At 34.5% G+C, this 22,633-nt stretch overlaps 1 protein-coding gene across 10 annotated transcripts; it reads left to right on the plus strand.

Moving 5' to 3' along the window:
- The first annotated feature begins 17,894 nt into the window (after positions 1 to 17,894).
- Positions 17,895 to 22,380, plus strand: LOC149226055 (protein NDL3-like). 10 transcript variants are annotated; one of them, XM_089377384.1, is made up of 7 exons: positions 17,895 to 18,451; positions 18,552 to 18,631; positions 18,713 to 18,821; positions 20,638 to 20,911; positions 21,053 to 21,131; positions 21,566 to 21,701; positions 21,810 to 22,380. In XM_089377384.1, the coding sequence occupies exons 4-7, from the start codon at positions 20,845 to 20,847 to the stop codon at positions 22,053 to 22,055; spliced, it is 528 nt and encodes a 175-aa protein (XP_089233510.1). In that variant the 5' UTR covers positions 17,895 to 18,451; positions 18,552 to 18,631; positions 18,713 to 18,821; positions 20,638 to 20,844; the 3' UTR covers positions 22,056 to 22,380. The 10 variants fall into 10 exon arrangements, with proteins under 10 accessions (XP_089233510.1, XP_089233512.1, XP_089233516.1 ...); XM_089377386.1 differs by having other exon boundaries at positions 18,713 to 18,795; XM_089377390.1 differs by having other exon boundaries at positions 18,713 to 18,795; positions 20,648 to 20,911.
- Positions 22,381 to 22,633: the final 253 nt, after the last annotated feature.

The following is a 22,633-nucleotide window of genomic DNA, read 5'->3' on the forward strand; positions in this document are numbered from 1 at the left end:
TCTGCCTCTTTCCTTTGTATTTTAACCCTTGTCTTTTTGAGATTACGTATCTCCTTCCATATTTCCCCTCCGTACAGGGTCAAGATAATGGATTGTAGATTTCTGTGGTTAGGTTTTTTAGAATCTGTACTCGGATATTCCACAGTTTCCATTTTTTGCTTTGTCGACGTTTCGAGTCTAGACCCAGACTCATCATCAGGACTTGAATTACAAAGGAGAGAGACAGTAGAGATAAAGGTCTGCCTCTTTCCTTTGTATTTTAACCCTTGTCTTTTCGAGATTACGTATCTCCTTCCATATTTCCCCTCCGTACAGGGTCAAGATAATGGATTGTAGATTTCTGTGGTTAGGTTTTTTAGAATCTGTACTCGGATATTCCACAGTTTCCATTTTTTGCTTTGTCGATGTTTCGAGTCTAGACCCAGACTCATCATCAGGACTTGAATTACAAAGGAGAGAGACAGTAGAGATAAGTCTGCCTCTTTCCTTTGTATTATAACCCTTTGTATTTTATATTACTTTTCTTTATATAAAATTGACATTTGGGGTTATCTTGAGTGGTTGGGCAAAATGGTTGTTATCTTCCCCACCCAAGTTCAAATCTCTGCTATTGACATGATGAGCTATAATGCCTTGATAAATATTGTTGTAATGGCTTCGTGCCTATGAACATTGTTTGTGAACTCTTAAATGAGTATACTTATGGGTTGGCCTTGGTACCAACAACCTCACTTTAGCCCTTAGGCTGAGAGGGAGGTCGATTTTTTGTTATTAATGATTTTTAATTTGTTAATGTAAGTATTATTTTATTATTTTTAAATAATAAAAAGAATAATAATAATAATAACAACATTTCCCTCATACTGAACTCTAGAGTGCATCTAGGCCCAACAATATAGAAATATAAGCATTATACTTTAAAATCCATTAAATGTGATACTTGTACATTGATAATTTTCTTTTTCCTCTTTCAATTTTTTTTGTTTAGATCAATTGATTTAAAGTTCTAACAAAAAATTCCATGAGAAATATCTTTATATTTTAGATGAGAAATATACATGTTTTGTACCTTAGTCCTCGATGAATTGCTCAAACTCAACAACAAAGTTCGAGGCCATTACAACAAAGCTCATCATGTCGATGGGGGCTTCACTCAATGAATCTCTTACATATCACGTGCATTCGTGGCATATTAAACAATACAATTAATTTGACTACATAATGGAAAATATCTATAAAAATCACATTATTTAACCCCATACCAATACAAACCCAATGCACCTTCCCATTTTAAAAAACCCCTACTTTCACTAGATATTGTAGTTATCCATTTTTTCATTCACATTTTTTATACCCCTTTATATTTTTCATTAACTTTGAGATTTATTTTTTATACCTGCCAATATAACAACCCTTTACCCCCTATTAGATGCTCAATATATTATGTCATTTTTTCCTCAATATATATCCTCCAATATGAATGCATGTTCTATGGTATTGCTCCCCTAGTGAAGCCCCTATGATCATGTCACTTGTGGGAATTGAGACTAGATGAGGAGATTAACAATTATTTCTCCCAAACGAGGGGTGGCAAGAGGGGGAGGGGTTTTGTACAGCCTGAAACAAAAAATGGTTAAAAGGTACACATGGGGATTGCGAAAAATGACTAACAACCAGGCAGAAATGTGTGGTTTTCTCCAAGGCCTGATATTGGCAAAATCTACACAAGTGCCAAACATTAACATCTTTGGGGAGTCACTAATCATCATCTAACACCTTTGCAAAGGAACCATGCCAAGAGACAAGCACCTAGAGAATATTTTGAAGCAAGTCAAAGGAATTTTGGAATCATTCCTCAAAAAAACTACTTCAACATTATGAGAAGCCAAAACGAGGAAGTTGATAGGTGTGCAAATATAGCTTGCTAGCTCCAAGCAGGAAAATTAAACATAAATGGAGAGTTGGGGTGGTCAATCCTCCCCTAATCTCAAAGTCTCAACCAATTATTATGAAAGACCCAATGGCCTATATAAAAAATCTAAAGCCTTACAAGGCCCAAGAATATCAAACTAAGGTTGGTGAAGGAAATTTTAATAAAAAAGGGAAGGGGGTCGACAGACGTCATGGCATCCCATGTATACATGCATCATGTAACTGACATTATCCGGAATTCTTCACAAGGACATAGTCACGTTGGATGGCCACAGTACAATCCTAGTACAAGACATCTACCTTATGTGTTGATTGATCTTAGGGGGTGGGCAATTATGAGGAGTTATTCTACAATCATGCTAAATGCATGTGGGATTCTGTATAATAAGCAACATTTCCTACTGGAACATCACCACAAGGTAGGATGGCTTGCTAATTCGACCCTTTACTTAGGGAGGAAGCATCATTGGCGAAGGATATGGTTAGTTCCTTGGTGCCATAGCGAGCTTGGTGTGTGATCTCATTTATTTGTAAAATTTAAGAATGGCAATTGCTAGCTTTGGCGGGTGGATGAGTAAAATTTGACCTCTAGTAGCTTTTTAGTACACAATACGGTATTGATGCAACTGTAAGTCGAAATTACAAAAATCAAGGTTGGTCTATTAATACTTTGGCAAGTTAGAGGAATTTGGGTGTGGCACCACCTAGTGGCTTTCAAAACCACCGAAGCAATTTTGAGGTCACTTTTGTAGGTTGCAGCATTGCATACACACACGGGCATTGTCTTGCCATATTACCACAATGTTCAATAGGGAGGGTCCTATATATTTGGGCCAAGAATCTTAGTGTACTCCATACTAGAATGGGAGAAAGGTGACTATGCACATAGGGATTCATAGGGAGAAGCCATTGGGGGTGCCCTATATCAGTTGGTTGAGCCATCCCTAGAGGGGGGAGCACATGTTGAAAATGATGATTAGCGAGAGGACAATTCCATTATGGGGAGAGGATATGCAGATGCTAGGGGAACTAGAAAATGTGTTTGATATTCTAGATGTGGTTGCAAAGAAAAGGTGACCTGGCTCATGAAGAAACTAGATTTCCTTAAGCTCGATTTGATTGTAATGAACCTGAAGCTCAAGGAGAAAATAATGACATTCATGCAAGATATGGAGAAAGTTCAAGCCCTAACAATAAAGGTAGCCAGGCAAGAGGACAAAATAGAGGCACTTCGTCGACAGATCATGGAATTATAAGAACATGTTCAAATGTTGAATTCTAGACTAAATGACTATAACAATGAGAATTGGATGGCCAATGTCTAGATCTTAACATGCCACCTATGGAAGTAACAAACAATCTTAATTGAAGTATGTATGGGTGTAAATTTTTCTTTTTGTTACATAAATTTTGTAGGTTGTATAACTCTAATAATGTATTGAAATATAAGACAATCTGTAACATGTTAAAACTGTCAACAGACAATATTAGGCCTCGAGACATGAAAAATGAAAACTAAAATGTAAAATTTCTTAAATAATTATTGTAACCAAACACAAACTTAATAGAATCTATATATATATAAACCCAATTAATATTAAATCAAAAACTCTAAACTTAAACACAACTTATTTTATTTATTTTAGTTTAAAAATTACTAACTTTCTAACTTTAAATTACCTAATTCATATTATTTAAGTGCTTTTCAATCTTGATAATTATAAAACAATGAAACAACTCTTTTATATGACTAACTCCATATCCTTGTCGTATTCCTTTATAAAATGAAAAAGACTTTAATTAATGCTCCAAGTTTCAAGCAATCTATTTCTTTTTTGGGACAACCCTTTCCATATTCATCTTTTCATATCTTCAACATATAAATGAATGTATTGTTCTTTCCTTTTTCATTTAAAAAAAATAACTTTTGAACAAAGATGTTCAAATACTATGAAAATAACTTTTGAACAAAGATATTCAAATACTATATTTTTATATAAGCTCGAAATCATATTTTCTTAAGTCATCCATTAATAACCATCCTACACTATGATGGTTACTATGGAATATGATAAAACTTCACTAAGAGTAAATTACACATATATTCTAATATAAGTAATTACTTTTGCTATTATTTTCCGGATGGGGTAATAAGGGATGAAATTAGGGGATAACAAGGTTGTCATCACTCTATGTAATGGATAAAATCATCCTACACTAAGATGGTTACTATGGAATATGATAAAACTTCACTAAGAGTAAATTACACATATATTCTAACATAAGTAATTATCTTTGTTATTATTTTCCGGATGGGTTAATAAGGGATGAAATTAGGGGATAACAAAGTTGTCGTCACTCCATGCAATGAATAAAAATAATGTATCATGCCATCCTCCATTCACTCAATGTGTATGTGCCTCCTCTTCAACATTTATTGTTTAATGAAAGTTTTGACTATTTTCAATTATTTACTCATGTGTGTTTAACATCATATCCATGTTCTCATCCATTCCTTGGTGGTGCTCTACTTTTCCCCATTTATGGATATAATGGAGATATCTTACTTTTACTCACGATCCCCTTGTTGTAAGGATAATCTAGCCTCTTTACATTACCTCACAGACTTCTCTACTACAAAGGATGGATGTTTCCTTCCCATCTCACGTTTGCTCGACTAGCTTCATTGTTGGATTTTAGCAGGGTCAGTTAATTCACCTACTCCTGCTCGATGCCCTCTATTTTTTTCCCCTGCTTGGCCTTGACTACTCTTGTCTCTTCTAATCACAAGCATTATCTCACTATTTTCTTACTATCATAACCATGGCTTACCATCAAGCACAAAGTTGTTGAGGAAGTGGAGGCCATGGTTCTCGGGGTGGTTCACATGCTCACTACATAGTTGAATCCTCTACACAGATGTTCTGTAATTAGACTTCATAGAAAATTCAACAGAAGTTGTAGGAAGCTAAAGAGGTAGTCATTTAGGAATGATATTTCCACCCAAAGTCAAACATCCTTGTTGTGGTTGCTTGGGTTCCATAGACACAACATTCTAGGGGATACCATAATCACTATCTTTGTACCATCGATTTTTTTTTGCAAACGAATATACTTCTGGGCTTGGTTCTCTTAGAAAGGAATGATGCTAAAGATGAAATCATGCTAATGCTTGACGAAATGCAATGGTAAATGAAAGCTTTGGATAAATTTATAATGCATATCAAGGCTATCTTGGCCCCAAGATTTGGTCCATGAACCATTGATAACGTTGCTACAACTCCCATTGAGGTGTGACCCTTTGTCTCCTCTTGATTTTCAGAATGATCGTGAAGACACAAGCTCTTTTGTTTTTTAGCTTTTACAAACATCCCAACATAAACAAGTTTTGTTATGTCAACCTTTTTAGTAATCAATTGTCCAAGCTCATGTTTACTATTACATTTCATATAATTTTGGACTTTAATTTTTTATAGAAAAAACTCACTACACTACCAATGGTCCAATTTCTCAAATGACAAACCTTAAACTTACAATAAGCTCCTAAATATATTATTTTGTAAATAATCCATGAAATTAAGTTTAAAATTTATTACTATAACTTATGTTAATATTAAAAATTTAATGAGAAAATAATCTCTAAACTAAACACAATTATTTTCTCCAATATATATAAAAACTATATTAAATTAACATATTAGAAAAGCATAATCTCCATTTTACAGAAAATAAAACTTATATTCTTTCAATATGTAAAAGGATATTGATATACCAAAATGTAATCCTAAATATTATAAAAAGAAATAGTTCATATTAATTAAAATCATATATACCTATTATACTTAAGTCCAATTGATAGGTGTAAGATTTAGCCCTTATTAAATCTTCAATTTGTTTTCATGAGCTAAATTGTTGGTATCATAGAGCAATATCAATTATCAATAACACCTTAAACCTAATTACAATATATTAACTTGTCACACAACCTCTTTTAAGTAAATTAAAAAAAAGGGGGGTTAACCCATCCCATGAACCTGCCCACCTTAAACCTAACTACAATATATAGCCTTGTCACACAACCTCTTTTAAGTAAATTAAAACAAAAAAAGAGGGGTTAACCCATACCATGAACCTGCGCATATCGATGAAAGGAATAATAATAAATAAATAAATAATGTAACGTATAACAAGGTAAAGTGTAATGATCAATACTTGAATTCCACTAACTCCACACCACCCATGTGTTCTACATATTCCTCCCTTTTTCAAAGGAAGAGCATCTTCCACAAGAAATCAATAAATATTCAGAATTTCAAAATAATTGAATTGGGATGGGGTGACGTGTCCACCTAACTTGGCTCATATATATATAATTTTACATTAGTTAATTTTAGGAGAAGTTTTTATGATTTTATTATTTCATTATTAAAATAAATAGGAATAAATATTACAATTATGTTAATATTTAGAAAGTTTGATATTAATATGTGATATAATATAAAGTTTATGTTTTATCCAAAGTATAAATTCATTATTATTTATAATTTTTTCTCGACTTTAAACATTATAAGATATCCTTTTTCTTATTTTTTATCGTAATTTTTGGTTAAAGTTCATCCTTTATCGTAATTTTTGGTTAAAGTTCATTGTTGTATATTTGTGTCTCTTCTCTTTTTTTTCATCTCCTTCCCCAGTCAAATCTTGATATACATTTTCCTTTTTTATCAAGTTGTGTTACACACTCCCCTAGTCTCTATTTACCTAGTCTCTACTTGTATTTTCTTTTTCAAAATTTTGATTAATTTTAATCACTTGTAAACATTAACATTAAATTAAATTACAAGTCACTAATTGTATAACTATTATATTGTGACCTAAAAACCAAAATTAAACTAATCCTCTCTAGGTGTTCCTAGAAGTATAATTCAAATATCACTACTAAAATATTCTAAAATTTAAAATTCACTTTTCATTTACTATGAAAATCAAATTTTATAAAATATAGCATTAATAAATCAAATTTTATAAAATATCATACTATTTTAAAATATTTATTGATAAGATTGAATAGTAACTTATATTTCTTACATATCAATGTAAATAGTAAAAAACCACTCTATATTTTCATAAAGCAAATTTTATATTAATCTGAATTGACAAATTTATTCAATCAACTAAATAATTTTTTAACATGTTTAATTTTTTTCTTCAACAAAAAGCCAAAACTTAAACATCCCCAGTTAACCTTAACCAATAACAATTTTATATTTATAAATCAAAATCAAAATTTATTCAATCAACTAAATATTTTTTTAACCTATTTAAAAGAAAAAATTCAACAAAAAGTCACAACTTAAACATTCCCTATAAACCTTAACATACATATATAATTAATCAACAATATTTTTATATATAAAAATATTAAAAAAAAAAACTCCATGAGCATGTTTCAGATGCACATGATTACAATGACGTGTCAAAGTCATGAATGGGCCCTGAATCAATTGAGTTGTTCATCTAATTTTCCAATATTTGACCTCATTTTACATTTTCTTAAATGCAAAGTCTTGAAGATGTCCACCTCCACAGTTCTTTTGATAACGATTTCCATTACTTCAACTTTCCAATATTTGGACGAAAGCCACTCCAACTTACGTTTAGGTGTATTTAGGTCTTTAAGGTGGCCAACTTGATGTTTTATTTTCCAGTGGGAGATACCAAATTAGGTGAACGTGTTGCTATCCAAGTCCATATCAAGAGCTCACTTATTGGACAAGTCTGTCATGAACATGTTTTTTAACTTGTTTTAGTTTGTTGGATGCAGATGAATGATTTTTTTTTGGGACTAAATGATCACATCAACATTAATGTGATATATAGTTTGTCCAAAGTTATATGCATACTTCAGTTTATATGTTATTGAGTAAGAGCTTACACATGTTTTAGTTTATACATATCTAAAATATTTATCTTTATATTAAATGTAAAATGATTGTTGGATCATGAGAGAGTTTCATAGGCCAATTGTATTTCATAGCTTTAAATGATTCAAGAAGAACAAAAGAATATTAGTATAAATTAACATGGTGAGTTGATTCTTTAAAAGATCCCCATTTAGTCTTGCATTTAAATAGCAACAAATCCTTTGATTTAAATGAATCTAGTACCTTAAGAAGATCAACAAGAATCGATTACTTGAAATTTGAAGATGGATGAACTTGGTTTTCATGATTCGAGACCAGAAATACAAAGTTAGTTAGGTTCTCCATCGATGATGAGTTGGGCAGATCGGGTCAAAAAAGCTAAGGTTGGGGAACAAACAGATCCAGCCGATCAAGATAATCTAGGATCACTAGAAATAGTAGGGACTCCAATAAACGGAAAATAAGTTTGGACGAAAGTAAGGAAGAAGAAGAAATCCCTATCTAGATCTTTTTCATTTTTATTTTTTTAATTTTTTTTCACTGATTTTTATTGATAACAAAAGATATTACGTTGGGAATCCTTCATACTGGTAATTGACTCGGAGGATCCTAACTGCCTTCCAAGGTAAACAAAGACACAACAAAGACTAAACATAGTAAAAAATTACAAGATGGGACTACATTGGATTGCACGAAGACTGGGAACTACAACAAAATGTATTGTGATTCTCTAATTTCCTTGAGGATTTGATTGAGGCAAACAAAATGCTAGAATTGAAATAGCATAGTAAGCAACCAGAAATCGCTGGCATTACTGACAAAACAATATTATATTGTTTACAAAAAACGAGTACCTTCCAACAATAAAAAGTAGAACATATTGCATAGTGGATTTATTAGTCCAAAATGATAACTGGTGAATGAGGAGAAGAGTTTACATGGGAAGCGTTTAGAGGTGGAGCATTTATGACTGAAACCTTGTCTTGATGACCACTGGAGTCAGCCTCTGAGTTTGAGACCACGAAGCGTTCCACTTGATTTAATTTGACCACGATATCATCCAAATTGTACCTTATATCTCTTAGTATTCTCTTAATCTCCTCTTGACTTGCAAAGAGCTTGTAGTTGTGAACCTGCTTGTCACAGATTACCATGTTGAGTAGCATTTCCAACTGATGGTGCAACATTATTGAGTGAAGGAAGTGCAATATTCTCCTCTGAAACTTCCCTGGATCGGGAACCCATTTAAGGTTGTTGCCTCCAATTTCTGAGTCAGAGTGATATTTATAATCCCCGAACTCCCTAGCTTCCAAATGTAGAATTTCCTTTCTGACCTCAAGAGGAGCTGAGTCAAAAAATTTTGCCACCAATTCCCACCCGAATAGATGACGATGTCTGGAAGAGGACGCCCCAGGGGCACCACCCTTGCAGCTAAGAAGTCGTTGGTGGGGATCTATCTCTACATAAGACATGTACACAAACCACAAGACAACGACACTAGTAAACTGAACTATCAAGTTATCATTGACGACAGAATGGTAAGACCCCACTATAACACGAGTAGTAGACAATACTATAAAGGAGTAAGTGTGGATGGAAGAGAAATAATTGAAGCCCATTATGAGGACGAGGATCTGCTCGAGTTTGAAACGTTTGGATTAGCGAAAAACTAGTGAAACCATAACCTTTTTAGAACTATATGGAGAAGATACCTAGGTACTGCACTCCATAGACCAACACTGGAGACTGAACAAAATCCTGGCGAGGTCAAGGGTAAAATTGCGACCAGTTCGAAGGACGGACCAATCCCTGAGTTATGTAAGAATAGCACAAAGAACATTGACACCTAATATGAAGCTAAAGACACCCCGGTGGAGAGCTGGTAGCTAGAAAAGAGAAGACTACAGGATGCAGAATTACCCAACTCCTTAACAAATAACGACATAGCCCTACTATGACCACCAGTAGAAATACTAATGAAAACATACCTCCCATGACTGTAACACAATCAAATACTGTCCACCATAGAGAGAATAACAATTTAACCTTAAGGTCATCAGCAACTAAACCACCACCTTGTGACCATGGTGGAGCATATATAATAAGTGACGAACATGATGAATCTAGTACAAAGAGTGAAATGTGCCCCATGAACTCTCCATAATGAGGGGCAAGTGTATTTCCAAAATCATATCTCAGTCATCCTAAGACGTTGCCTCAGAGTACACTCATAAATGAGCTTTCCCCTACTGTCAAAGTGTTCCCCTTTCGCAGCGAATCTACCATGGGAGGGATGACCCATTCCAGAGCAAACAAAAGGAACTATCTAGCCAAAACCTTTGATATGAACAAAACCCAATATCCCATCTACAAGCAATTAATACAAATAAACTTGGGTAGATGGAGAAATTTATGTGAATTAAGAAAACGCCATGTGCAGTCCATGCAGAGCTAGGTGTAGAGCTAGGCTCTATCACTAAGGGTTGCCACCTCTTTCACCATATAAAATACCACATGCAAATAATTACGCCCGCTAGAAAACCAACGCCATGAGGAAACCTCATGCTTCCTACCAGGACCCCATTGTGAAAACACCCCCATCGGGGACATTGGATTTGACTAAGTACTTATAATGTTCCACCCAGTGCTTGACTTCCTGTAGACCCTCCCTACATGTCAACATTGACCAGGGCTCGTCAAAGACAACGTGTCTATCTGAGCTTCGCCATTTTGCCAAGCAATCTTCCACCTTATTTCCTTCCCATCACATGTGAATGGGGATAACATAGTCAAAATTAGTTGACAATTATTTAATATTGCTCATCGCCTCCTGTAGGTGCCAACTACGAATCAATTTCTCTAGCAGATGGCCCAGTAATAACTTTCTTACACAATGGATTACTATATGAGAATCTCCATGGACATGAATCCGGCGAAGCCCTTCTCTAATAGCTATTTGTAGACCTTTCTCCAATGAAAATAATTCGCAAGGTTGTTTGTTGCTATCCCATAGGAGAAGGAAAAACCATGTATGTGATCCAATTTATCATCCCTAAAAATCCCTCCAAAACCTGCAACACCTGGATTACCCTTTCAGGTTCCATCAAATCTCAATTTAATCAAAGCTTTTGGAGGAGGTGAGAACGAACTCTCGGTAGAGGGCCTTCGACTTTGAGTCGTGGAAGGCATTGTGATGGTCCAATGTTAGCTTGTAAATCAAGTCCCTTTAAAATGAAAGCCTCATGTTCATCAACTTGTGAATCTCCCGAAGTAGGAGGGGATACCAACATCGTTTCTCTAATGTTTTTAAGAATCACTTCTTGAAGAGTTGATAGAGACCTATATTTCCCCTCAAATATTCTTAGATTTCTCTCCTTCCACAAATTCCATAGAGAAAAGCCTAGAGCTATATGCCAAGCTATTACAACCACTGGATATTTAAATTTTCTCCCGAGTCATTCACCTAACCATGTTTTTATGTTTGTTGAACTTGTTAGAGCACACTTTAAGATTTGTTGGATAAACTCCCATATTTTCCTGGCAGAAGGGCAAGTGATTAGAAGATGTTTTGTTGATTCCTCTTCTTGAGAACATAGTGTGCAAATTGATGGTCCCACAAAACCTTTCCTTCGAAGACGATCCCAAGTTAACGAACGCCCCCAAGCTATCAGCCATAAAAAAGTCAAATTTTTTGGCAAACCACATTCCTTCCACAGTATTTTCCACAGAATGGTGTCGTCATGTGCATGAAAACCTGTTATTAAAGAATAAGCTTCTTTTAAAGTAAATGATGTAGTTGACTACCTCCCCTAGTGAAGTATATCTTGTTTTTGGGAAACTCGTATTAGTCTATTGTGGAGAATTTTGTGGATTTCCTCCCATGGGTGGGAGTCCCTTGAGTGGTCCAAGTCACCTTTTGTTTTTCACTTTCTCAAACCATGATCCTTCTTAGGAGTCTTCCAGAAGTCTGTACTTTTAAGGCTCCTTAGGTTTGCGATCATATTTTATAGGTAATAGCTTCTCATTCCCCTCTAATGGTGGGTCATGTTGCCAGGAATCCTCCCAGAAGGATGTCATCCTTCCCCGCCTGACCTCCCAAAATACATATTGTTTCACCAAACCCTTAGTTTCCTATGCCCAATTCCAGACACCAAAGCCTTTGATTTTTCCTTCAAATCATAATCTCTCATCCTGTGTGTGCAGAGACAAGTATTTACGAGATCATATTTGTTTCCAAACTTGAGGACCTCCTTGAACCCAAAGCCACCACAACTTCATAGCATAAGATTTATTAATGAGGAGAGGGTCCCGAAGACCCAGTCCTCCATTCAGTTTTGGTCTGACTAGTTTATTCCAACCAACGAATGTCCACTTTTGTGTTTTAGCAGAGCCTCTCCATAGAAAATTACTCCATATTGATCTCGATTGATGAAACACAGTGATTAGAATGGGCATTATCGATAACTGGTAATTTGGTAATGCTTGTAAAATTGCTTTCGTTAATACTAAATGAGTTGGAAAGTTGAGTGTTGTGAAAGCCCAATTATTGACTTTATGACGAGTTCTTTCTATGAGTGCTTCCCATGTAGAGACCCGGTGGTAGAACAATACAAGTCGTACTCCTAAATACATGGAAGGCAAGTGACCTCTACTGAAACCCAGAGTTCGATTTAACCTGAGTTGTACCATCTCTGGACATTTGAAGAAAAAAAATTGTGTTTTATCATTATTCACTACTGTCCCTAAGGCTTCCATAAAATTTTGTAAAAATCTATCTATTCTTTCACCTCTCTCCATGTATGTAACACAAATAATATAACACCATCAACAAATTGTTGATGAGAGATAGGAAGATCATCCCCATACAGGCAGAGACCATATCCACATCCACATCTCAATTAATGGTAACAAGAAGTTAGACCTTCTATTTAGTGTATTTATCTATTGTATTTGCCTCTTGTTATACAAGCAATTTGTGCAAATTTACTCATGTATATAAGTGTGGAATGTAATTCTTTTAGGTATTTTGTACAAGCTGTATGTTTGTTATGAAACCAACTCACAAAAAGATAGAAAAGATAGATCAACGCCTTAGAAATAAGCCTCTTCGAGGGCGCAACCTCCTTTACATTACATAAATGAATAATTCTTGGATGATACAAATGACAAGACCTCCTTTCTATATATAGGAGCCTAAGGGATCATAATGTAATCAAAGCTGACATAACAATAATAATGTAAGGGCACAACAATAACAATAGTGAGCTTCTATGGGGCACAATAATAACAATATGGGGACTACATGGGCACAACAATATAATAAGGGGGTTTCACTAATAACAATAAGCGGTTACACTAGTAGTATAGGGACCTAACAATGTTGATCTAATCTAGGTTCACTAGCAATAGAAAAACTCCATTAAATGGAAAATAAATTTAGACAAAAATAAAGAAGAAAAAATCCCTATCCATATCTCAATTAATGGTAACAAGTTAGACCTACTATCTAGTATATTTATCTATTGTTTTTTTCTCTTGTTATACAAGCGATTTGTGTAAATGTATTCATGTAAATAAGTGTGAAACATAATTCCTTTAGTTATTTGATACAAACAAAATTAATTAGATTTTTAAATTAAAATTTTTAAATAAAAAGTCATTTTCATATTAAAAAATATAATAAAATTAAAATAAATAAAAATAAATAAATAAATTTACTTATTAAAAACAATAACATTAATATAAATTTTACTATTACAAATTAAAATGTAAAATTATTAATAAACAATAATAAAATGTAAAATTATTATTTTTTAGTTAAGACTTTGTTTTAAAAATCCAAGTTTATAAACAAAAATTTATGAGTTCCAAAAATTATGATAAGCATAATCTAAATGAGGATAGAATGAAATCCATTTAGATAGGTAAAAAGAAATAGGTAGAATTTCAATGATGTAAGGGTTAAATTTGGTTTATAATGTAAGAGTTAAATTTTGTTTAGAGTGAATTTATTCTAGTTTATTATTTGTATTTTTATTTTTATTTTTGAATGTTGGATGGAAAAATGATATGTCTATTCATTTAGATTGTGTAAAGCTTGTGTGAAGCTCGGTCGAGTTTGGATGCCTTTTGGGATAGTTTAATTCCCTCAAAGGTGGCTCAGATCCTCAATCTCTCCCCATGAGATTTGAACCTGTGACCTGGTGGGGACTAAGCCCCATACAAACCAAATGGTCTACCCCTCGTGGGGCTGCCCTAAAAATAAATCAACCTCTTACGAGGGCATCATAGTTACTCTACTCCAAAAATACATGTCAAACTACAAGACTTGACCTTAGGTGAAAAAGATCACAACAATTCTACTTAAACACAACAATTAAATTCAATGGACTAAATTTATTTATTTATATACCTTAACATAAATTTATTTTAATTATAAACTTATTAAACATTAAAACAAATTTTAAAATTTTCAAAATAATATAAAAAAAAAATTCATATTCAAATTCAATTAACATTAATATGAATTATAACAAATTTAGATCGAAAGATAATGCAATGAAAAGAGCCATCCCATGCAAGTGGAAATGTGATGAGCTACAAGTTGTCCGAAATTTAAGGCATTAGTTTCAGCTTTTTGTGGGCTCGATATATTGTTAACGAAATTCTATGAAAATAAATCTGAAATATCCCTTAAACGTCGTGCATTTTAAATTGTTTTTTTCCATGTTTCAGCCAAATTTATATTTCTCATTAGTTATTGGATTTTCAGCGGAAGATTATATCCATATTTAGAACTTTAAAATTATTTTTTTTTTTTTTTTAATAAAATAATTTAATTGCATAAATAAAAGTATTTTTATCAATTTTAATTTTGTAAATAAAATAAAATTTTAATTATTTAAATAAAATTAAATTAAATTTTAAAAGAGAAGAGCATGATCGTCTTTTTATGTCTTTCCTTTGCATCCATGGCGGTTGCGCAGGGCCTCTTGTTGTAGGTAGGGCACGGATCTCAAGGGTCGAATGTCGTTAAGCGCAATGTGGTTCGTTTGGGCTCACCGAGTAAGGATTGAATAACCACCGATACATTGGATCTACTCAATCTTGCAACAAAAACCTTAATGCCTCCAGATGCCACCTTGTTCTTGAGATATCATTTGCTCTAGGGCTATGCCATTGGTGGGACTCCACTTCATCTTGTTGCTTTTGATGTAGATCTGAAAAATAATGGGAAATCTCTTTTGTTGCAAGACTCTTCATGCATCCATGAAGATACCATTTCCTTTTGCATTTCTCAATCTTCGTGAGGCCATTCTCTAGTGGTACTTATTGTTTCAAGTTAATGCAACCAATATTTTATCCTCGCTTGCTGGCAGAATTCAAGATCAGATATGTATCCCTTCTATTTTTATGTGGCTCCTTTATGGCAATAGACAACTTCAGGAAGGCAATTTACTCAGAGACTACGACATAACCAAGGACGCTATCATCTTCCTAGCTTTAAGATTAAATGATGGAGCAAAAGGTTGGGGTGCACCCCCTGCCTCTCAGGCTAAATCGTTTAAGGATGCCCTTAAGCCAAGACTTTTTCATTTGACTCCAAAGAGCTCTCAAGGCCAGCCTTCATTGTTGATTAGGCTTAAGAGATCCCATCTATCAAAGTGGACTATCCTCAATCCTACATTTCTTGCGAGGAATATTTGCAGAATGTCATTATCTTCCATTTTCATGGATTTTGGCCTTCAACATTAACACTTCGAGAATGGGTGTATCAAACCTATACCCTAAATGCACATATGATGTTTTACTCGAAGGGTTTCTTTGTGGTGCACTTTGCAAGATTACTGTAAGGTGTTTTAACGAAGTCCTTGGTTTTGGGGTAGATATGGACTTTGCATAAAGCCTTGGTTTATTGGTTTTAGTCCTCTTATAATGCCATCTATGCCTACTCCTATTTGGGTTAGATTGCCAAATATGCCTCTTCATCTGCTACATCTAAATATCTTAGTGGATGTGGGGAACTCACTTAGTTGCTTCATCAAGGTAGATACAAACAGGCTCAAGAAGGGAATTGTAACATTTGCTCACATATGTGTTGAGACAGACCTCAGTAGAGCACTACCAGATAAAATCCTCCTTAATTGAAGGGATTTCACTTAATTGCAACTAGTGGACTACGAAAATGTGGCTTTTCGTTGCAGGATCTATCAACAACCCGGTCATCTTCAGAATGTCTGTCTTTCTTCTCAAGAGAACACTCATCCTATGGAGGCCAAGAATAAGACCCAAGGATGGAAAGATCCAAAAGTTTCATCGGGATCTAAAAAATCTTCAACAAACCAACAAGATAACTTTCCGCACCAAAAAAAATCTTCAAATAAATCAAATCCATCAGCTTTAGCTCAACCACATGCAGTGTCATCTCATCCTCCATATATTGTGATCCACCCCTCGAACAGAGACACATGAGACACAACTATGATTTTAGCTTTGTCAATGAGTGGGCACAAATGCTTCCATGAATCAGATCATTTAGATAGCAATAAAGAAGCAACCACAACTGCATATCCCTTGGACTTAGAATTGATTCAAGGAAATGAAATCATTGTATTCTCTTCATTAGAGAAATTTTGAGGTCTAAAATGGGTCTCCTAAGGAATAATATAAAATAATAATGGAAATAATTAAATAATATTAGATTACCTCAACAAGTTTTGAAGGGAAAAAAGAAAAAACTACATTTTCAACTCGTATTTTCAACTTACCTCCCTACGATTTTACTCAAATTTCGAGCGGAAGCACTCATTGGATGTAGAATTTAATTTTGCCTCCAAGGAGTACCCATGTTGCATACTTTTGATGGACCCTACTACACAAAAATGTGAAATACATGTTCATGTAATAGGGTCCATCAAAAGTATGAAACATGGGTACTCCTTGGATTCAAAATTAAATTCCGCATCCAACGAGTGTTCCCACTTGAAATTTGAATAAAATCATAGGGAGGTAACTTGAAAATACAAGCTGGAAAAAAAGTTTTTTTTTTTTACTAAAAAAATGGTGAATCATCCTCATGGGTGACATCATAATATTGAATCTTATTTGCTTTTATAAAGTTGATTTTTGTTGTATATTTTTGCTTTGAGACCCATTTTTTACCTCGGTTTTTCTTTAATGCATTTGTTCCCTTGGAATGGATTGATCTTCGAAAGAAAAAAGGAAAAAAAGGCATATGTTCCCGATAACTACTCGGAATGGATTAATGTCCGAAAGAAAAAATGAAAAAAGGGTTCTCGAACAGATTCATAATCATTCATGGGCTCATCTACCAAGACAATAGTATTTGTATGGGTAATGTCAATATTAAAGTTTCTTGTCTTTTGAGTTAGAATTTAGGTAGACATAAGATATGGCTAACTTTCTCCTAGATTTAATTAAACCAATTTCTCAATATATATGTAATCAATTAATCTTAAAATAATATAATTTTCAATTCGACAAAAATAAACAAATAAATAAATAATTTAATATATTAATTTTATTTAATTTTTTAAATGATGAACAAAATATTCATTAAAAAAAATTAACACAAATAATTTTCAAAATCATTACTATTATATTATTTAAAATTAATTAAGATATTTTAATCATCTTAAATTTTATTTTTAGATAATATTAAAAAGTCCATTATTATATTTATGTTTTAAAAGTTAATGTGCAGTTTTTTAAAATATTCAATTTTATTTATTAAAAGATTTTAAATTACAATCTTTGCCAGATGATGCTCTTTACTATTTTACAATATCAAAAGATATGCATTGTACTTAATGATATTTATACATTAATGATATTAATTTTTCTTTTTTAGGCCGATAGGCCTTTCTTTGAAAGGGACCTTTCGTCGTCCTACTCCTTCTGACGCTGACACCTGGCGAAATTCGTCTCTGTTCAGGAAACTACTATACGCTGACACCTGGCGAACTTCGTCTTCGTTCAGAAAACGACTACCTCAGACACCTGGCGCTCTTCGTCTTCGGCCTAATTACCTGAATATCGGCCTGCATATCGGCCTCTCTGCAAAGAAGGGGCGGAGGTATTCATGGATGCCGCCGCCTGCTAGCCTTCGCAGAACTTTCCCGAAACATGTTTTCCACCCACCAGGTGTCGGTTGCATGGCTGCGAGTGTAGCATCGTCATTGGATCACCAAATTGCAGATCTCAGTCTCGAGTTGTTAATAATCCGTCACAGTAACGAGACCCTGCTCCTTCACCTCCTGGACAACTCATTTATGCCTGGACTCCGTGGTGCCGAGCTCTACAAGTTTCACCAACCCTTCACTTGTTGGCAACCTCCACCATAGCTATCTCCTTGCTATAGACACCCCATGCCATTGGTACTGCTTGCTGTAGCCATTACACACAGCTTTTCATCTTTAATTACATTGTTTTTGTTTCCCTTAGTGTTGGAGAACTCTCTCACGACACTGCTCAATACCTTTCACAAATGGCGTCTACGTCTTTGCTAGGCTTCCAAGCCCTTCCTTCTCGGCTGACAGTGCCAAGAGCCCCCATTTCCTGCAACTGTCCAACTGGTATCGCCAAGTTTATGCTTGAGACTTTTATGCTATTTTCATTATTCATTTGAGTTCATTCTCGCATTTCTATTTGAACTAAATGACTATAATTGTGCAGGGGTTCTTCCATGTAGTTGTTAGCCATTTCAGTGTTGAATTTGAAGATCGTTTTTGGACAATTGCAAAACATAAACCCTGGTAAGTGATAACCAAGGGTTTCGATTTATTTTTCTTTCTTCCAGTTGTTTTTTTTATATGACCCTTTAACTGTTGTTCTAGATTGTTGTTCTGGGTAGTTTGGCAGGGTTTTAAGGCATTTCTCGCAGGAGCTGATTTTCACCCCGGAAACCACGCTGCACGAGGTCTTCTATATCCTACACCAATTTAGGTGTTGGCCATAATTTTGTTCCTTAGTTTATATAGTGACTTTTTGTAAGGTTTTAGCATGATACTGGTTGGGCTTTGAACCAAGTCATAACAATGTTTTACCAGTATGGATTACGCCCTCTTTAAATTATTTCTTTAGTTAGTTTTCTGGTGGGACAGAAAATAAATTACTTCTATGCTTCGGGTTTATTTATCTTTGGATGCATGTGTATATGCTACTCTTCATGTTATAGGGGTTTCAATCATTACTTAATTTCCCCTCATAGAACATTGTATGGTGGGTAAATGAAATTGCTCACAAGGATTTCTGAATTCTGTTGTAACATGCATTTATTAAAATATAATTATAGGAACTTCAATCTATATTGTAGCATTCACTCTTTCGAAATTTGTTCACAGAACATCTGTATGGTTTTATAAATTACTATCTCAAGGGTCGTCACTGATAATTCCTTAATGTTCACTAAACAATCTTTTACTGCAGTCACAATTTCTTAATTTAAATTATAGTTCTCGAATAGTTTACCCCAGTAACTCATTAATTTATTTCTGTGGTATTCCATTAACAATATTGCTCTACCTTAATTTGTATTTTGTTGGGAATGGGGAGGTCGAGCTGGTTCCTGGTAACGGGTGACCTGGCTTAAACTCAATCAGCTTTGTTACAATAGATACTCTTAATAAGGACCATTCATTTGTTATTTATTATATGCGTAATTAGACTTACTATGCCACACCTATAGTTTTCAAAACTAATTCCTCACAGGGCAAGCCCTAAAAAAAATGCAGGTGAAAACGCAGGTGAGGTGAGGTGGGTAAAATTTACAGGGTATCCACTTAAAAGGGTCGTTACTTAATTTTCGCATGGCATCTTCATGTTGAACTGCGACCCTGTTCCGGTTTTTTCTTTGTTCTTGCCTCTGCTACCCCATAAGGTAATAGTCTCTGCAATAACCTCCTCTGTCGCTGCATCTGCCTCTGCCCAGTGCTGCTTACGGTTTTTCCAGAGGGACAACGCCCTTGCTTTCTCCGCAGCAATAGGTCTTGTGATTTGTGCGATTGAGTAGTTTAAAGTAGGCATGTTTATTTTGTCAACGTTGAAGTAATTCATTGCCTCCTTGTCTGAAATCAATCCCTTAGAAATGGTGTCATGCAGGTTTCCCCTTCTTTATTCTCCCTTTATCAATCTACTATGAACATTTTTGTGGCTTTAGCCCATATAAGTGTGTTTTCTATTTCTAAACATTTTTGTTGCCCTAGCCCATATAAAAATAAATGTGTTTTCTATTTCAACTTGAGATAATACAACCCAACTAATCGAATTGAAATGACAATGACAACTAAGGATGCTCATGTCAGCTGAATTGAATTGAGATCATAATAAACATTGACAGCATTCTCTAACACCCATAACACCCTGTAGATCAAAATGCTTTGGAAAGGTAAGAGAGTAGATGTTAATTGCAAAACATGTGCCAACAAATATTTTTGCTATGTTGTGACTTTGAAGTATGAGGTGTAGATGTGTCCCAGGAAAGAGGCCCCTATTACTAGCTAGCTTGCCTTTAGGTTGTTGATATTACTAAAAAAGAGAAAATACTTAGTTGTTTAAGACTTTCTATTAGCCTGCTTTTACTATATATATATATTACAGTTTATTACTTTTGATTTCATGTGAAATGATTGAGAAATTTACTTTTGATTTCATGTGAAATGATTGAGAAATTTATAAAGGGCAAATTTATATTGAGTATCACATTTATTTATTTTGATTTGGATTTGAAAGAATATTTAATTAATTATATTTTGTATTTTAGTGCTCATCAGCTCCATGCCTGATAACAAGGCATAGAAAGATGCAGAAATAAATCTGTCACTACCTGGCGATGGCTTCGACGCCATTTCTCGAGAAAACGCTGCCATTGAAGCCAAATGTCCAGGCATTGTTTCCTATGCTGATATACTATCCATGGCAACTAGAGATCTTATATCACTTGTATGGTAATGAGCCTACTGCTTAAGACATGTCAGGTGGTGGTAAAGGAGTATGTACAGCCCTGGCAATATCTAATGCTATTACAAACCTCTCAGGTATAACATTTTTATTTCTGTTCTGGAATCACACAGGATTTCATGCAAGTCTTAAGACACAATTTTTTACTTAATCTTAAGACGTAAATTTTCACTTAATTTCAAGATACTAACTCCTAACATGGGGATTTCTTGTGGCAGCTACTGTTTTTGGACAGCTTTGGAGATTGGAACCTCTGGTGCAGGAGAAATTTCAAACAATGTGTATAAATAGAAAGATGTAGGGCAACGGCATGAGATCAAGCTTCTGCATTCAACGTATTACATTCTTTTTAAAGGATTACTATATTGTTTTATTTCCTTTTCTTGCATCCTAATCTTTTACTCTAACAATTATGGTAGGATACCAAAGGGGAATAAATTACATGTGTTCCATTAGTTACCCTGTTGTGCTGGAGGGGAAGGATGGTATTATACCTAACCTAGAGTGTCATGTTCTGAATAATTCAATGGTGTCTGCTACTGGTAAAATGCAATGTGAGATCAGATATTACTTAGTGAAGGTTAACACAAGAGAGATAAAACAAAGTGGTGGTTTGTTACTCGTTTCAATTTGTGTGAAATGATGATAAGCAATGTATGCATCTCCAATTGCTTTTCGGAAATGGGGGAGATTTTGACACGGGGCTGCATCTGGATTAATGTTGCCTGCAGGAGATATGATCTGACAGAAGGGTTGAAGAAATTGCAGTGTAGGACACTCATATCTGTAGGAGAAAACTCTCCATTTCATTCAGAAGCTCTTCACATGTGTGCCAAAATGGACAAAAAATTCAATGCATTGGTTGAGGTGATAACATTTCACTTTCTCAAAGTTGATCTTTAAGATACTAAAACTTTCCTGTAGAGGCAAACTGACATCAACATGGCTGACATAATTGTTATTAATGCATGACAGGTCCAAGCTTGTGGATCACTTGTGACAGAGGAACAACCCCATGCAATGTTAATCCCAATTGAATACTTTCTGATGGGATATGGCTTTTACAGGCCTCCTCCCCGGTTATTTTGCAGCTATGGGACTAGCCCCAGTCCAACCAGTCCTTTAAGTCCGTCTTGCATCTCAGCTGAATTGCTGTCTCCTGAAAGTTTAGGTCTGAAGTTAAAACCGATCAAAACACGTGTTGCAGCTATGGATGATTAAGGAGCACTCTCAGACATGTAGTGGCAATTTAACTAAGTACCTTGAAACATTTTGCATGTAATGCTCTGTATCGGTGAGGGTCTGTTTTCACTTGAGCAATAAGTAATGTGTGGAGCTGATTTGGAGGACTATGTGTCTCATTAGGACCAACAAAACATTACCCATGGTGCCTTCACTGCCAATGTATATGCCTGCAGCCATGCTATAACTTTTACTTTGACATCGAGTTGATGTAATTCCATGTTTATTAGGCACCGATATGTTCTCACCATGGCTTGGGAGGTCTGTACTAGCTGCTTAAATTTTTTTGAAATTTTTTCAGAGGCATATTTTTCTGTTTTTCCAGGACACAATTGGGGCTACAATTTGGGCACCTAATAAATATGATGTATATGCTTTTGAAACCTAAAAGTCTCCAAATAAAAAGCCTACAAGCATGAGTAAGATATATATTCATAATCCTTTCTGATACATTTTTTATTTTCACTTTTTTATTTTCACAGCTTCAACTGAGTAAATTATTAACCAAGTTGACCTGTATGACATCTTCTTTTCAGTCCACTAATGCCTTTACTGCT

The sequence above is a fragment of the Pinus tabuliformis genome, chromosome J, assembly GCF_031772625.1.
Source record: "Pinus tabuliformis cultivar Carrire ecotype Pingquan chromosome J, CPIR1, whole genome shotgun sequence".
Lineage (NCBI taxonomy): Eukaryota > Viridiplantae > Streptophyta > Pinopsida > Pinales > Pinaceae > Pinus > Pinus tabuliformis.

Excerpts from the sequence above, each read along its gene's own strand:
- LOC149226055 (XM_089377384.1), top strand. The coding sequence starts at position 20,845 with ATGTCAGGTGGTGGTAAAGGAGTATGTACAGCCCTGGCAATATCTAAT. Across the intron at positions 20,912-21,052 it reads TGCTATTACAAACCTCTCAG|CTACTGTTTTTGGACAGCTT; the intron begins GTATAACATTTT and ends TTCTTGTGGCAG. Across the intron at positions 21,702-21,809 it reads AATTCAATGCATTGGTTGAG|GTCCAAGCTTGTGGATCACT; the intron begins GTGATAACATTT and ends AATGCATGACAG.